The 18,632-nt window shown below is 44.1% G+C and overlaps 1 protein-coding gene across 1 annotated transcript in view; it reads left to right on the top strand.

Moving 5' to 3' along the window:
- Positions 1 to 11,396: 11,396 nt before the first annotated feature.
- Positions 11,397 to 18,632, top strand: part of VAPB (VAMP associated protein B and C) — a 41,388-nt gene continuing 34,152 nt past the window's right edge. Inside the window, exon 1 of the mRNA XM_030213563.1 lies at positions 11,397 to 11,723. Coding sequence (XP_030069423.1) covers positions 11,666 to 11,723 — 58 coding nt within the window. The 5' untranslated portion in view covers positions 11,397 to 11,665. The remainder of the gene's footprint in view (positions 11,724 to 18,632) is intronic.

Raw genomic sequence — 18,632 nt, 5'->3', positions numbered from 1 at the left:
CCCATCTTGCGAACGCAGTATCCTCAGTTCTTTTTTTTTTTCCGTGAGAAGGTGCTGATTTTTTGCCCTCTCTTCATTTGTCTGGTCTGAGAGCTTTTCCTATGCCTTCCGGCTGTATTTTTTTCTCGTTTTCTTTGTGGCTCCTCTTATAGGACCTCTCTTTTACCTTCCTTTATTTTCTTTTATTGGTTTTGCCAGGTTTTACGTTTCCTTATTTTTTTTTCACTTCATCGGGCTGTTTTTAGGACCTGACTTCAGCCGGGTCTTTTTATCACCAAGCCTTGCCCCTTTTTTCAAGCACCATCAAGTCATTTGATTTAGACAGCAAAAATTTCCCATCCATATCCACAATGACTCCCAGTGGCTTCAGACGCTGTACCCGGTGCAATCTGACTATCTCAGGAAAGGACACCTATTCTTGGTGTCTGCAGTGTCCTGGGCCCGACCATAGCCCTGCTGTGTTCTCTGTCTTCACATGAAGAAGAGGACCCAGGTTTCCCGAGAGGCTCAACGAAAGAGAATTTTTGAAGCCAAGTCAGGTTCATCGACGTTGAGCATCGCACCGGGAGCTTTGGTAAGCATGGCTGCTTCTAGACCCTTAGACACTGGGAGCAGTATGTCTCCACCTGTCTCAAGGCCTCCTGCTGTGCAGCCCCCCCCCCCCCCCCCCCCGGGACCATCCATCATCGGACCTAACCCCGAGGCAACATGAGGATTCAAAGTCGTCCTCGTCAGCACTGTGGAGCCTTTGTGACAAACCGGGTAAAGGCCAAGAAGCATCGTCATCGGTCACCCTTGATGCATGGTGTCGGGAGCTCTGGGGTGTCTAAGGATTCAGCACCCAAGAAGCATTGGTGCTGGGAGGATCGCTCCCCCTTCACACAGGAGATGCCAATGCACCTGTCTCCAAGCAGCCGAGATCCTGCTTCTGCATCGACCCAAGTGGTACTGCTACCTGCGTCTCAACCGGCACCCCAGCTTTTCCCAGTGTCGGCCCTTGAGCATATCCGGGCCTTGGTCCCAGAGCTGCTGGATGGCCTTATGCAACAGTGTTCATCGGTGTAAGGGGGGTGCTTGCGCCTGCCTTACCTCCCATTGTGGGCCCCGCCTGGCCCTCAGCCTGCAGTGTGGCCTCTGATGCTGGCTCCGCTTGTGATCCAGTGTTGACTGCCTTCCAAGCCAACACACACTCCACACACACATTGGTGGAGGAAGCTTCGCCAGTGTCAAGGTGGGAGTCGACTTCTCGACACCGCTTCCGAGGACATGGCTCCAGGTAGGTTCGGTCTCCGCAATTTCACAGGGATATGTTGTCCGACACTGAGGAAGAGTGCTCATGGGATTCAGAGGAGGATCCCTGATACTTTTCCTCAGATGAATCTTATGCGATTCCTTCTGAACCCTCCCCTCCACCTGAAAGGAGAGAGCCTTTCATTTCCATCTCTTGTAAAGCAAATGGCTGAGGCCATTCCTTTTCCTTTGGAAGTACAGCATAAGCGCAGGGCCAAGATGCTCAAGGTCCTGGACTACACATCTCCTAAGGAAGCTGTGACTGCACCTCTCCTTGAGGTACTCAAGGAAGTCCTCGTCAGGAACTGGGATCCCCTCTGTCGGTCCCTGTCATGTCCAAGAAGATTCAGTATCTGATGCATGGTACATCTGGTTTTGATAGGCCTCAGTTGCCTTACTATTTCATGGTGGTGGAATCTGCTTTCAAGAGAGCCAGGAGTACTAGAGACTATGCCTCGGCGCCCCCAGGCAAAGAAGCTAGAACCCTGGATTATTTTGTGAAGAAGATGAACCAGGTTTCAATGCTCATCTCCCGTATACAATCCTACCAGCTTTTCATGAGCATCTACTTGCGATACTCGGTGCGACAGTTGGCGGACTTGGTGAATGCGCTCCCTCTGGAGCACGCCAAACCTTTTCACCAGTTGGTCAAGCAGCAGAAGGCGTGTGGAAAGTTCTTGGCCAGGGGCACTTACGACACTTTTGATGTGGCATCCAGGCTCTCTGCTCAAAGCATAGCAATGTGCAGACTCTAATGGCTTCATGTTTCTGACTTGGAACACTCTTCAGCAGTGGTTGGCAGATGCCCCTTGCCGGGGGGATAACCTTTTCAGAGAGAAGGTTGAGGAGGTCGCTGACCAAATCAAGAAGCATACTGATACAATCTCTTCTCTCCCTCACCAGGTGCCTTCTGCATCTACCTCCTCAGCTAGTAGGGTTCTTTGCAAGCCAAGGAGGGTTTCCTATTAATATTCTAGATGTAGGTACACTCCTTCAGCTTGCCAGCCTACTCAGACTCAGCCCAAGTGCGCTCATTCACGTCAACAGCTTGCACCTAAAGCCCCTGCTGCTCCCCTGTCAAAACAAGGGATGATCTTTTGACTGGCTCCAGCAGAGCACAGCCGCAGTAAAAGTGTCTGTTCCGGACAACTTGCCGGTCGGATGGAGGCTCAATTTTTTTCACCGAGAAAGGGATCTGGGAGTCATTGTGGATAGGACACTGAAATCTTCCGCTCAATGTGCTGCGGCGGCTAAGAAGGCAAACAGAATGTTGAGTATTATTAGAAAAGGGATGGAAAACAAGCATGAGGATGTTATAATGCCGTTATAGTGCTCCATGGTGCGACCGCACCTGGAGTATTGTGTTCAGTTCTGGTCGCCTCATCTCAAAAAAGATATAAAGGAATTGGAGAAGGTGCAGAGAAGGGTGACGAAAATGATAAAAGGGATGGGACGACTATCTTATGAGGAGAGGTTAAGAAGGCTAGGACTCTTTAGCCTGGAGAAAAGGTGGCTGAGGGGTGATATGATAGAGGTGTACAAAATAATGAGTGGGGTAGAGCAGACAGATGTGAAGCGTTTGTTTACGCTTTCTAACAATAATAGAACCAGGGGACACAAGATGAAATTAGAATGTGGTAGGTTTAAAACAAATTGGAGAAAGTTTTTCTTTACTCAGCGCGTGGTTAGACTCTGGAACTCATTGCCGGAGAAGGTAGTGACGGCAGCTGGCCTTGCTGAGTTTAAAGGGGGTCTGGACAGATTCCTGAAGGAAATGTCCATTGATCGTTATTCAATTTTGGGGTTTTGCCAGATTCTTGGGGCCTGGATTGGCCGCTGTCGGAGACGGAGTGCTGGGCTTGATGGACCTTTGGTCTTTTCCCAGCGTGGCAGTGCTTATGTACTTACAGTGGGGGAAATAAGTATTTGATCCCTTGCTGATTTTGTAAGTGTGCCCACTGACAAAGACATGAGCAGCCCATAATTGAAGGGTAGGTTATTGGTAATAGTGAGAGATAGCACATCACAAATTAAATCCGGAAAATCACATTGTGGAAAGTATATGAATTTATTTGCATTCTGCAGAGGGAAATAAGTATTTGATCCCCCACCAACCAGTAAGAGATCTGGCCCCTACAGACCAGGTAGATGCTCCAAATCAACTCGTTACCTGCATGACAGACAGCTGTCGGCAATGGTCACCTGTATGAAAGACACCTGTCCACAGACTCAGTGAATCAGTCAGACTCTAACCTCTACAAAATGGCCAAGAGCAAGGAGCTGTCTAAGGATGTCAGGGACAAGATCATACACCTGCACAAGGCTGGAATGGGCTACAAAACCATCAGTAAGACGCTGGGCGAGAAGGAGACAACTGTTGGTGCCATAGTAAGAAAATGGAAGAAGTACAAAATGACTGTCAATCGACAAAGATCTGGGGCTCCACGCAAAATCTCACCTCGTGGGGTATCCTTGATCATGAGGAAGGTTAGAAATCAGCCTACAACTACAAGGGGGGAACTTGTCAATGATCTCAAGGCAGCTGGGACCACTGTCACCACGAAAACCATTGGTAACACATTACGACATAACGGATTGCAATCCTGCAGTGCCCGCAAGGTCCCCCTGCTCCGGAAGGCACATGTGACGGCCCGTCTGAAGTTTGCCAGTGAACACCTGGATGATGCCGAGAGTGATTGGGAGAAGGTGCTGTGGTCAGATGAGACAAAAATTGAGCTCTTTGGCATGAACTCAACTCGCCGTGTTTGGAGGAAGAGAAATGCTGCCTATGACCCAAAGAACACCGTCCCCACTGTCAAGCATGGAGGTGGAAATGTTATGTTTTGGGGGTGTTTCTCTGCTAAGGGCACAGGACTACTTCACCGCATCAATGGGAGAATGGATGGGGCCATGTACCGTACAATTCTGAGTGACAACCTCCTTCCCTCCGCCAGGGCCTTAAAAATGGGTCGTGGCTGGGTCTTCCAGCACGACAATGACCCAAAACATACAGCCAAGGCAACAAAGGAGTGGCTCAGGAAGAAGCACATTAGGGTCATGGAGTGGCCTAGCCAGTCACCAGACCTTAATCCCATTGAAAACTTATGGAGGGAGCTGAAGCTGCGAGTTGCCAAGCGACAGCCCAGAACTCTTAATGATTTAGAGATGATCTGCAAAGAGGAGTGGACCAAAATTCCTCCTGACATGTGTGCAAACCTCATCATCAACTACAGAAGACGTCTGACCGCTGTGCTTGCCAACAAGGGTTTTGCCACCAAGTATTAGGTCTTGTTTGCCAGAGGGATCAAATACTTATTTCCCTCTGCAGAATGCAAATAAATTCATATACTTTCCACAATGTGATTTTCCGGATTTAATTTGTGATGTGCTATCTCTCACTGTTACCAATAACCTACCCTTCAATTATGGGCTGCTCATGTCTTTGTCAGTGGGCACACTTACAAAATCAGCAAGGGATCAAATACTTATTTCCCCCACTGTATGTACTATAACCTCCGATCAGTGGGTTCTTCAAATAGTCCATCTCGGAAACGCCCTCAATTGGCATCTGGAGCCTCCAAATTGCCCACCGAGAGCTCATTCATTCAGCTTTCTGCACAGGCAGGTACTTGCAGAGGAACTCTGCCCTAAAGGCCCATGCGGTTGAACCTGTTCCACCAGGGGAAGAAGGGCAGGGATTCTATTCCAGGTACTTCCTTGTGCATAAGAAGACAGAAGGGATGTGTCCCATCCTAGACCTAAGGGCTCTGAACAGATTTCTAGTCCAAGAAATGTTCAGGGTGTTTCCCCTCGGCACCCTTCTCCCAGTGATTCAGGAAAATGATTGGCTATACTCTCTGGATTTAAAGGATGTTGTTTCTTTTGATCCCAACAAGATGGGGGTCGCCATCGGAAATTGCACCATTTCAATTTAGTGACAGATTGCATTTCCTTCACTTATGTCCAGGCTGGGTTGGCCTTAGAGCATCATGTCATGGCTCATAATGTCAGAGCCATGGCCGTGTCGGTAGCCCACTTGAGGTCGGCCTCCATTGAAGAAATTTGTAAGGCTGCGATGTGGTCTTCAGTTCACACATTCACATCACACTACTGCCTTGCCCAGGATATCCGACGCAAGAGTTGGTTCGGGCAGTGTTGCAAATCTGTTTGGGGTCTAGAATCCAACTGCACCCTCCTAGGCCTGTTTTATTCTGTTCCATGCTGCAATCTCATTCAGATTGTATTATAGTTTCAGGTTAATCTCTGTTATGTCCTTGCCATTGTGAGGCCCAATTGACCAATGTTTGTTTTCAATGAGCCTGGATGCTATGGATTTCCCACTTGTGAAAATATAGGAGCCTGCTTGTCCTTGGAGAAAGTGAAGATACTTACCTCTAGCAGGTATTCTCCGAGAACAGCTTGCTTCATATTTTCACAATCCCTCCCACCTCCCCTTGGAGTTTTCTCCTTGGTTATTTTTACTTTATATTTTCCTTTAGTATTGAACTGAGACTGCGTTCACGCAACAGGTGGGAAGGCACTCACACATGCGTGGTGGTCGTGGCTCGTGCTCCACAAAGCTCTCCTTTTAGCCTTGGCAAAATGCTGTACTGTGCAACATGGATTGGCATCACCCACTTGTGAGATTATGAAGCCTGCAGTCCTCGGAGAATACCTGCTACAGGTAAGTATCTTCGCTTTACAAGTATTGAAAATAGATTAACGGTATAGTGGATTGTGCTTTGCAAGTAACAGTAACAGATGCCTGGAATAGCCTCTTGGTTGAGTTGAAGACAAGGACTGTATCTGAATTCAAGAAAGCAAGGAACAGGAATGTGGGATCTCTTAGTAAAGGATGAGATAGTGGTTGCTGAGGATGAGGCAGACTGGATGAGCCATTTGGCTCTTATCTGCCATTATGTTTCTAAGAGGTTAGTCTTTTTCTGCTTTTCTAATACCTAATGTGATATCATGATGAAAAAGATGAAAGTTGAATTTCACTAGAAAGCATGTCCACTAAATCAGCAAGTTTTTAATTGTGATAATTGTTTTGCCTTACATGATTAAATTAATATTTCAGTACTGTACAAGGTTAGTTATTAATGCTGTGGTTCCTATATCTATTTCATAAATGTATGCCCTGCTTCCATCATCCTCAAGGCTTACCCTAAGCAGAGTTCAAAATCTGTAACTCCAGAATTTAAGCTTTCCTGTTGCTGGAACCTCACTCCTTGTTAACACTTAAAAATTAGCCGTGTCATATTGCGAAATTAGAAATGGTACAGAGAAGGGTGAGATGAAGCTACTATGTAGTAAATTACTCTGGAATTAATTGTTGGAGAATGTGGTAAAAGCAGTTAGCTTAAGAGGGTTTATAAAAGGTTTGGATAATTTCCTAAAAGAAAGGTCCATAAACCGTTATAAAGATGGAGTTGGGGAAAGCCACTGCTTATTTCTACGATAAGCAGCATAACATCTGTTTTACTTGTTTGGGATCTTGCCAGGTACTTGTGACCTAGATTGGCCAATGCGGGAAACAGGATACTGGGCTTTGATGCACCTTTGATCTGTCCCGGTATGGCAGTGCTTATGTTCTTATATTTTGCTATTACTGAAGTACCCCTAGAAAACTGTTTCACCTGTGGGGAGATAAAGGAATATGACAGAGGAAGGGGATTAGGGAAAGTAGATCCTAAAAGGGAAGTGATGCTGGTGGGGATGACAAAGCACCACTTAGTCAAAAAACATCAAGTACACAGAGCTGGGTTTTCAGGATAGCCACAGTATAATAAGATTTGTATATTATTTATTAGATACAAGAAATGCTTACATACATTACATCTTTACATTTTATTCATGTTTGATATAGGCCCATTGAATATATCTGAGCAGTTTACAAACATTAAAAATAGCCTATCAATGTAAAGATATAACTTTCTTCCTCTATCATTACATCATTACCAAAGAGTGTGAAAACAGTGCACGATCATCAAAACTTCAAGCGAACTTTAAAGACCTATCTGTTTTGCAAGGCCTACCCTACTGATTCTACTTAAAAGCGCAACTGTACAATGCATCTTTACATACATTGCAATGATCATTTTATTTCTTATTTCCTTGTCCCTTATTGTACTCATTTACCCCTACCTTACCTGACCCATACCTACCGTATTTGGCGTTCACCATTACGGTATTTTGTAAGCCACATTGAGCCTGCTAATAAGTGGGGAAATGCGGGATACAAATGTTGCTAAATAAATAAATAATAGCTTGAAAACCCAACTGGTTCTGGAGTCAAGTGCACAGATTTGGGGGCCACTAAACTACTATTTTTTAGTAGAAAATATATTGCCTGGTGTGATTGTTGAGATTAGCTTGTGAATTTAAGAATTCATGTATTTTTAACATGCCACATTTTTTTAGGTTTCTATGTTTCAAAGAAGTGCTACTCTGCTTGCACTGGGTGGTAGGTAAGAAAATGGTGCTATGGAATTTATCTGAAATTGAACTAAGCAACCTTTCTTACTCTTGCTTATTACTTACAACTACAAGCAATCAGAATATGGTTTGGCTGCCTTCCAGAGGTAAATAAAAGTTGAGGTCTGTTTACCCCCCTCCACCCCCACAATATGCACTCCTACCAACATGGTATGTTTATCATCTAGTCTGACCAACCAAATGATCAACTCTACAATTCCTTAGAATTCTTTCTCCTATCCCTTTTTTTTTAATTCAGATAGTGGCCTTATCTCTTTCCGGAAGGTGCAGTAGAGACATTTCTCTAGGCTATCCCATTTTACCCTCACCCTATAGCCTGGTTCCAGAACTACCTCTTTCTTAAAAGAGGCCTGCTTCCTCTGCACTTATACCTTAGAGGTATTTAAAGGTGTATCTCATATTTTATATTGCTCTGTTCTGAGTCTAGGAGCTACAGACATTTATCTGCCCCAGCTTTAGGATTCACACAGGTGATTAAATCTCTCCCATCAAAAAGGCCACATCCTAGATTTGGTGTACTGCAAAGGCATTGATTTTTGTGAACACAAGGCTGGTACCATCAAGATCCAACCTCTCCTGTACAAATCATTTTCTAATAAAACGTTCTATAGACAGATGGGCCTAAGCAGAGCTGGGAAGGAAATGTGAGACATGAGAAATCTGACTACTGCGAGGGTCCTGGCGGTCTTCTGGATGAAAAAAATGACTACAGTCTTAGAAGAGGTTGACATCTAGAACATACACTTAGTAATGGACTTAGGAAAAAACAGCCCCACACAGAAGGTGCTATGCTTTATACATTTGCCATGATTCTCCCCAGAACTATGGGTCCTTAAGTGTTAACTTTAAAGAAAACGGTGGAAATGTCACCTATATTCAGACAGGCTCAACTGCCAGAAATACAGGGCAATGTACTACCAGGCCTTAAGCGTAGATACTAAATAATTAAAAATGGATATTGTTTTGATCTGCTTTTCTAGAACATTAAAAACATCTGCACTGACTCATCTATGAAAGTCCTACCCAGATGTTCACAACAGTAGTAAAGGCAGGGATAAGACAGAAGACACCCATGGCTGAATCAGGCAAGGGAGCTGGAAGCAAGTGAATAAGAACTTTATTATGTGATAGATATAGGGCTAGTATACATTGCAGGCCTAATTGCATATGTGGAGGGGCATTGCCAAAAAAAAAAAAAAGTCAGAATTGCGATGTCCTGCTCATAACTTCCAAAAAAAAAAAAAAAAAGTCCATCTTATAGCCAGTTTCATACAGGAAAAATGCAGAAGTTACACCTGGATTCCATTGTTCAAATTCCACTACACTGACCACTAGGCTACTCCTTATACTTGCTTGGTACTCTATTAGGAATGGACATAATACATGAAGCTGTCATTGAGCCTGGTATCTACTGTCTCTTTTACTTCTTGAGGGGGGAGGGGGGAAGAATTGGAGGTTGTCAATAGCCACTGAGAAATGAAGGAGGGGTCATGCCTTTATTCCTCTAGTGGTTAGCTGCTCAATTAGGGTACTTTTTCATACCCTGGACATGGATGTTTTTATCTATACCTTTTTCAATCTCCTTTTTTGCTTTGGAAACTTCTTCCTGTTCCATTAAGATGGCCTGGTTTTGGGCATGCCCCAAACACAGCTCCCCTTGCTATTTGGACAAACTGCAGCGTCAAATGTCCAAATTCTGCCTTTTAAAATTGCAGATGAATGTTATTTTGGCCATTTTGAGATGTCCATCTGCTTTAAAAACAAGTACCATTGATTTGTATTTTCCCTAGCCCCCCCCCCCCCCCCCATTGGTAGGAGAAGAAAACCCAGACAGACATGCAAACAAACAAAAAAAGATGTTAATCACCAAGGTACATTACTACTATTTAGCATTTCTATAGCGCTACAAGGCTTACGCAGCGCATTCTTCTGACATTGCCAAATGCCAACTATCACTAACCTGTGCTGTGCTGCCTGCAAGTGCCGTATCACAGTAAGAAGAACAGAGCTGAGTTGACTAATCCGCAATTAATCTCCTCAGGCTAGGTCCGCTGATGATGGAACTTCCCTCTGCTGTAGCCCACCCTTGAGGAAGAAGTAAGTTACATCAGAAGGGTGTGGGCCACGAAAGACAGAAGTTTATCTCTTGCATATTCATCGTGGATATTTTATCTCTTGACTGATTAAACACTCTGCTATTAATGATCAAGCACTACCACTTTAAACCTTATGTCGAATAGGGTCTCTCTATAGTTGATGACCTAATGTATATTACAGTCCAATTATTACTCAAGAACCTTCATGCAACACCATAATGTACTCTTCTTTACCATACATGTATACACATGGTGTGTATATATATATATATATATATATATATAATATAATACATACACACACACACCATGATCTGTTCCATCTATTTTATGTTCCATGTATGTTACCATGTATGTATGCACCTTAACGCAATACCATTTGTGATTCTGTTACCCGGAAATGGCAACCAACATTACGGCAAATGTAAGCCACATTGAGCCTGCAAAATGGTGGGAAAATGTGGGATACAAATGCTACAAATAAAATAAATATCCTGAAAACCCAACCAACTGTGGGATACCCAAGCGTTTGGGAAGCTCTAAGTCAAAAGAACTGAAAACTACACCCTCTTATCAGAAGAGTAACTTTTGGGATTGAAAGAGAGAATTTGTAAGGAGCAGTTTAAATCCAAGGATTTTAACTTACTTTATTTGTATTGCTTTTGCCTGGCTACCTTTGAAGGACTGTACATACTATTTTTGAGGATTACCCAATACAGTTGTTTAATTTAGTATAGCTGTTGGTGTCCACCTTACGATTTTCTATATGTTATATACCGGGTCTTTTATTCCGCCTCTAACTTCACAGTTCAATATGCCCGGGAATTACAACAGAAAACTATCAATAATAACAAGCATAATCAGACTATTATGCCCCCCCCCCCCCCCCCCCAAAAAAAAAAAAAAAAAAAATTGCAGCACAATTAAAAAAAAAAATCTCAACCAGTTTGAATCCCGCTGTATTCTTATGTATTTTACTCCAGTTGAAGCTTTGAGCTTTGTGTCCCCCCTATCCACCAGGGCCTCTTATTTTACATTTTAGTGCACTGATTTCTCCCTCAAGTAAAACTCTTTCGTGTAGGACCTCTGCCTCTTCCCCCCCCCCCCCCCCCCCAATAAGTCTGGCTGCGCGCGTATAAAATAAAAAGAAAACAGATGTGTATATAATTGTGCTTTTTTTCCAGCTCAGTGAAAGCCCATATGGGAATATTATCATTATCATTATTATGTAACCTGCATCATTAAAGGAAAGAGGTACAACTTCGTTTACACAACCCTCGAAAGCAAACACCTAAGCAGCACTCTGAACTGCACTTCAGTGCTACTAAACTCCTTGGGCGCGGCTGCACGGAACTGGGGGGATGTAGCGAAAAAGGCTTTTTTTTTTTTTTTGCACAACCCCTCGGTTTTTGCAGTGCGGGTGACATCAGTTGCAGCCTCCTTCTGACTGGCGCGCACGCGCACACACTAGCCTCAGTCCGCCGCCCTCGCCGACGTTGCGTTCCAGCCATCGTCGCCTCGTCCCTGTTCCTGCCTCGCGCCTTCCTCTTCATCGCTGCCGCCGGAACCGCATCTACCTTCACCACCACCCCGCCCACCCCTCACCAAACCTCCCAGGTGTAGCCGCAAAACTGAGAGCTCCAAACCTTTCCCCGCCCCACGCGCACATCCGCCCCAACCCCCAAATAACACCGCCCCCTCGTCCCTCCCCCTCCCCTCTTTCCTTCCTCCCCTCGGCTACCTACCACCACCAGCGCGCGGGTACGAGGCAGGGCCGGGCCATGGCGAAGGCAGAGCAGGTCCTTCAGTTGGAACCGCAGCATGAGCTCAAATTCAAAGGTGAGGGGGCGGCAGCGCTGGTGCTCGGTGTGTGAAGGATTGGTGGTTCTGCCCGGCATAATTTTTTATGTTTGTTTTTTTTTTTTTTTGCCGCAGACAGGCCGCGGTGGGCGGGTGGGGGCAGGGAGTTGGGAATTAGGCCCCTTATGGCCTGTCAGGGCCGAGTGCGCTCATGGCTCATGTGTGTAGCTAGTTAGATCCGTGGTGCTAGGGGAGCGGCCTGGTCTCCTCCGGGTTCCGGGGCGCTGCCCTCTCGCCGTGGCCTGCTTTTTAAGGCGGGCACGTTTTCCTCGTTTCCATCTAACAGCGGCTGCGGCGCATTCAGGAATTGTAGCCAGCGTGGACCTTGGATATTCAGATATAAAAACGCAATACTTGCAAATAGGGAGGGGCGGCCTATTACGGAAACATTGTATCTCAGGACTCGCAGGGCAATGAATATTAGACCCTTGTAGTCTGTTTACAAAACTTGAGTTTGTGCATGTTTTTTGTTGTATGTAGCTTGCAACCGTTGCACATGTTCTTTAATGATAGCATAGTTTTTTAATAACAGGCTAGGTGATGTTGCCTTCTTAACCATTGTATTTTTCTTTGGCCTGCTTATGAAGTTGTATGCATTTTCACCCTGACTGTTGCTCCCTGGTATTTTCACTGCCTATAATCTCCTTGAGGTTGCCAACATGTACATGATCTGTCGTGTGTGTTTTGGGGGGGGGGGGGGGGGGGAGGGGATATCCTGTGTCTGATCTCAAAGCAATCAGTTTAAATACTCATCATTGGTTATCAAAGTGGTAATTAGACTAAGGCTTTTAAAAATGTAAGACTAGTCGAAAATATGTACTGATTTGACAATTGGATGCTTATGGTTGGTAATTTAGAAACGAGATTTCAGTAGTTGAAAATCATGTCTAAAACTTTAGAACTACCACCTTCAATATTTAGGTATGAGCTGGCAGCTGAAACATATATAGCCAGATGTTGCTAAGGATTTTTTTCCCCATTTTGTTTCTATGGAGAAAATGTTTTAGTTTACATCTGGGTCATCATATATGCTCTTGTTGTAAGTTATCTATGTCAAACTATACCTGTTGTACACAGTTTTGGATGAATCACTTCCTTATATTTGATAGAGGCAGCTGGCACGTCATAGACTAATCAGTTTATTGAGGCAAGAGCCACTGAGGACCAGAGTCCACCATCAGATGCAAGGTTGATGAATTTCTATTTTATATGGCCAATTTTGATGCCTTCATGATTAAAATGAGTAGTCTCAATAAATTAGTTAGCCTATATTTTGCACCTGTCTCTGTCAATCTTGTACCAAACACAGTTCACTTTTTATTAAGACTTAACCAGCTTAATGAAGAGAAGTATACTGAGTAACAAACTACAAGATTCCCAATCACTAGTGAAGTGCAGTATATTGTGAAATATCTGTAGTTTTAACAGTGAATGAAACACTTTCTTCTGGAGAATTCATAACATGCATTAAGATCATAGGAGAAGTGAAGTGGTTAGTGCAGCAGACTGAGATCCTGGGGATCTGGGTTCAGTTCCCACTACAGCTCCTTGTGACCATGGGCAAGTCACTTAACCCTCCATTGCCTGAGGTACAGCAACTTAAATCCAAAGGTCACTACTCCATCCTCGTCCTCCTCGACCTATCCGCCGCTTTTGACACTGTCAATCACAACCTACTTCTTGACACACTGTCCTCCTTGGGTTCCAGGGCTCTGTCCTCTCCTGGTTCTCCTCTTATCTCTCCCATCGTACCTTCAGAGTACACTCTCGTGGTTCGTCCTCCTCCCCTATCCCACTCTCTGTTGGAGTTCCTCAGGGATCTGTCCTTGGGCCCCTTCTTTTTTCAATCTACACCTCTTCCTTAGGCTCCCTGATCTCTTCTCATGGTTTCCACTATCATCTTTATGCTGACGACACCCAGCTTTATCTCTCCACACCAGAAATCACTGCGGAAACCCAGGCCAAGGTATCGACCTGCTTATCCGACATTGCTGCCTGGATGTCCAACCGCCACCTGAAACTGAACATGGCCAAGACCGAGCTTATTGTCTTCCCACCTAAACCAACTTCTCCTCTCCCTCCACTCTCTATCTCAGTTGATAACACCCTCATCGTCCCCGTCTCATCTGCCCGCAACCTCGGTGTCATCTTCGACTCCTCCCTCTCCTTCTCTGCACATATCCAGCAGATAGCCAAGACCTGTCGCTTCTTCCTCTATAACATTAGCAAAATTCGCCCCTTCCTCTCCGAGCACACCACCTGAACTCTCATCCACTCTCTCATTACCTCTCGCCTTGACTACTGCAACCTACTTCTCACCGGCCTCCCACTTAGCCATCTATCCCCCCTTCAGTCCATTCAGAACTGTGCCGCACGTCTTATCTTCCGCCTTAACCGATATACTCATATCACCCCTCTCCTCAAGTCACTTCACTGGCTTCCAATCAGATACCGAATACAGTTCAAGCTTCTCCTACTCACCTACAAATGCACTCGATCTGCAGCCCCTCCTTACCTCTCTACCCTCATCTCCCCTTACGTCCCTACCTGTAACCTCCGCTCTCAAGACAAATCCCTCCTTTCAGTACCCTTCTCCACCACCGCCAACTCTAGGCTTCGCCCTTTCTGCCTCGCCTCACCCCATGCTTGGAACAAACTCCCTGAGCCCATACGCTGGGCCCCCTCCCTACCCATCTTCAAATCATTGCTCAAAGCCCACCTCTTCAATGTCACCTTCGGCACCTAATCACTACATCTCTTCTCAGGAAATCTCATCTACCCCAACTTGACATTTCGTCCTTTAGATTGTAAGCTCTTCTGAGCAGGGACCGTCCTTATTCGTTAATTTGTACAGCGCTGCGTAACCCTAGTAGCGCTCTAGAAATGTTAAGTAGTAGTAGTATTGTGAGCTCACTAGGGACAAAGTACCTTCATACAATGTGTACAGCGCTGCCTACTTTAGTAGCACTATAGAAATGATTAGTAGTACTACAGATTGTGTTTGTAATCCAGGGAATTGAATGAGTTATAGCAAAATAGTGCACAAGGCTGTGCAGGGACACAAGTGAATTCAGCCAATTTCCTAATTTAGAACCTTTGGTTAAAATGTTTTTGAGAACAAGAACATATAATATTATTATTATTAGCATTTGTATAGCACTGAACACCTGACACAGAGACAGTCCCTGCTCAAAAGAGCTTACAATCTAAATAATACAGACAAGACAGTGTGAGGGAGGTACTGGGTGAGAAGGAAGGAAGGAACAAGGGAGGGCAATTATTTTATGTGATGCCTATGCATGTGTGTTGAGTGGAGAAGTAGCCTAGTGGTTAGTGCAGTGGAATTTTGATCTTGGGGAACTGAGTTCGATTCCCACTGCAGCGCCTTGTGTCTCTGGGCAAGTCACTTAACCCTCCATTGCCCCTGGTACAAAATAAGTACCTGAATATATGTAAACTGCTTTGAATGTAGTTGCAAAAACCTTAGGCGGTATATCAAGTCCCATTTCCCTTCCCTTTTCAAATAAATGCTAATATGCGTTCTGGTTAGTTGAGCTGGATCAAGCACTAAATTCTTTATACAAGGAATAGGCCCATTTTTAAAAATCACTCGTATTTAAGTTTGTATCCTTTAAGTCATGTTGATTAATTTTTATTGTGCATTAATTTTAAGGATAGGTCAGATGAATAATTTTGCAGAATCTTCCAGCAGATGCATTTAATTCACCTTTCTGCTATATTTGCAATGGGCTGTGAGCCTAAATGCATTAGGAGAGTGGTTTTCAAACACTGATGGTTGTAGGAAGGAGATGTTATAAACTGTTCTCATTTTGAGACCCAACTGCAGCTCTTGGTATGAAGAGATGAGACCTAGTTGGGTTATTTGAGGCGTGTACCGTAAAATATTTCATTTGTTCCATTTCATTTTGTTTCCTGTGTCAGAGGAATTTTTTTTTTGTGGGGTTTTTTTTTTCTGCTACAGGATCAATATTGTTAGAAGCAGGCACTCTTTCCTGAAAGAGTGCTCATACACATGGATGTGCATGTACGTTTTTCATGACACAGGAAAAAACAAAACTTCAAGTTTTTCCTGTTTTGGGCAAAAAAGAAAATATATACATACACACACACAAAATTATATGGGAGACATTTTCCATTCCATTTCAAATGAATTCACATGCCTATGCTGTTAACTTGCTGAGTAGTTACTTCATGCTTTAGGGTGGCTCCCCCACTGAGAGACTAGATCTTTCATTTGGACCTTGCACTTTGCTCCCAAGATGCAGTCTATGAAAGGCTCATCTATCGGTCTCATCTTCTCCTTATCCCAGAAGACTGATGATATTCTCATTTATCATTACCTGAGGTGTGTACTAATAGTGGTTGAAGTAACTTTACCATCCTCCCAAATAAAATAGTAATTTGATTTTTTGCTAATTCTGTTTGAGGCATCCCATTTTGAAAGCCAGATTGCTGCATTGATTCTTCAGTTCTCTCTTGCTGAGGCTTTTCTGTTGGATATATAATATCCACAGCTTCTTGGGGGAGTGGTCAGTTGGATCAGGGTATTGACTTTATTATACAAATCTTGGTAGGCAGCATTTTGTAGTGATCTTTTAAAAAAGTGTATTACAGGGCTGAATAGCTGAATCTGGTAAGAGATGGAGGGATATAAGTGGTATTAAAGCTTGGGTAGGGCTCAGCAGAAAAGATGTTAGTGTAAAAGGTATTAGTATATCAAAGTAGAAAAGTTAGTTTTTAGGTATTCTGAAAGTTAAACATATATCTATAGAGTTCTTAGCTCTCTCCTCTTCTACCTCACAAACTATAAAAATTTGATCTTTCCATGGTAGCTTTAGTAATGGCATGAACAGTAGGATGTTAGGAGCAGTTCTGCTGCTGAAGTAGCATTATTCAGTTTTTGTGCTCTGCTGTTTTCAAGTAACTATCATATATCTAGCTACATAAAAAGCAACCTTGCAATTATCAGTACACTTTAAAGGCAAGCTTGTTGGTCCTTTTAAAGAAGGTGTTTCTCCAGGACTAATACAGCTTAAGGTAAAGGCTACTTTTGATATTGAGTGGAATTTTGAAATATTCCATGTGGAATGTGCCAATTTTATTTTCCTTGTATCTTGCCAGTCAAAATCTCTAAAAGAATAGAGCTAAAATAGTGCTTAGTTATCCAAAAGATCAGGCCTGTCAATCAAGAAGTAATTTTTCTGACAAGACACTAGACTTAATGTAAAAGGTCTCCAAAGTATGGAAATAGACCTTGTGCATATGCATTAGCTGCAGAAAAATGTGGCCTTAATATGCCCCCATCAAGGCTGCACATTAATCGTGATTAAAGCAAAATGTATTGCGTGCGATTTAAAAAAAAAAAAAAAAGAATCACAATTAATAAAATCAATCTGCCCAGTACCTTATCTTCCCAGTATGCTTCCCTTCCTAGTTCCTTCCCTTTCTCTCCACTCAGTGGGTGAGCATTGCAGTTTAGGTGTTCCTGATTGGCTCTTTACACAGGGAACCAATGAAGAGTGCCCTATTGGGAGCGTGCTGAATATCAGCGCGTGCTCCCCACAGGCTTCCCCTCTGATGACCACTGGATGCTACTGTTCCTGCCTGCCCACCTGCTGGATGCCGCCAGGCCCAGACACATGTTCCTACCAGTAAGTGTCCCCCCCCCCCCCCCCTCCCGTGAAGTCTAGGTCCCCTCAACTTCCCCATTCAGATCCCTGCCTGCATGCTTGATCTTTAAATCAGATCAGGCATGTAGGCAGGCAGTTGGGGTGGGGGCAGGAGAGAAGAGAGGTGCAGTCTCACAAGCTTTGAGTGACTTCCTGCCTGATCTGTCTCATGGGGGGGGACCAGGGGTGGGGGGAGATACGTGCAGTCCCTCATGCCCCCTTCTCCTCCAGACTGTGTCCCTTTTTTTTTTTTCTTAATTATGCGATTAAATCATATGATCATGATTCAAGATTTCAGTCGAAATGCAGCCCTAGCCCTTATGCAGGTCTTTCCTGCCCCATTAAGGCCAATTTTACTGCTGCTAAAAAAAACGGCTAATTTTCCAAATGAATGGCCATGTGCTAATGTTTTCATTAGCACGTGGCCATTACCCAAAATTAGCACACAAGTCCTTATATCACTACCTATTTTGTAGATGGTAAGGGCTCGTGTGCTGATCAGCTTGTGGCAGTGTAGATGCACTAACTGATTATCACAGAAATGCCTACTCTCCAACCCCCCCAGACACGTCCCTCCCAAAATAATTTATTGAGTGACTGTTTACTAAAGTTATACCCTGTGGCATCTAAAGTTCTTTGGGCTATTTTTATATAAAGGGCAAAATAGTACAACTTCGAGGCATAGTACTTCCACTGGCAGTACTAAACAAGGTAGTTCTTGTTGCATTATTACAAGACAGACAGCGTTTTAAAATAACATTTGCTTGATCTGCCAGTTCTTTTAATATATTGCCTGTGGTTACTGTACATGCTGCTTTTTCCCGCTTAGTATACTTGAGAATTGCTTTTAAAGAATTGTAATAGATTTTTTGCTGTTTCTTCATAAAGAAACATCCCAATGGATATCTCTCTATATAAAACGCACCTCCAGCGTTCTGTTGAAGCCAGAAGCCTGAAACCGGAAGATGTGGTTGTGTAGATCGCTTTTTCCCCATGAGTGTCTGCCCCGCCCTCGCGTCGGAACGTAATGATGTCGAGGGCAGAGCAGTGACACTCACTGAATTGCATCGCACCGCACAACCGTTCAAACGCCACGTAGAGGGGGGGTGCTACGGTATGCGGAGGCAGAGGGAATCCTCTACAGCAGCTGCAGGTACACTGTGTGAATTGGTACTGCTACCGCTGAAGACAAGTTAGA

Source organism: Microcaecilia unicolor, chromosome 8 (assembly GCF_901765095.1).
Source record: "Microcaecilia unicolor chromosome 8, aMicUni1.1, whole genome shotgun sequence".
NCBI classification, from domain to species: Eukaryota; Metazoa; Chordata; class Amphibia; order Gymnophiona; family Siphonopidae; genus Microcaecilia; species Microcaecilia unicolor.
Note: the sequence above shows the minus strand (reverse complement) of the source record. Positions and strands in the feature narration are given on the sequence as shown.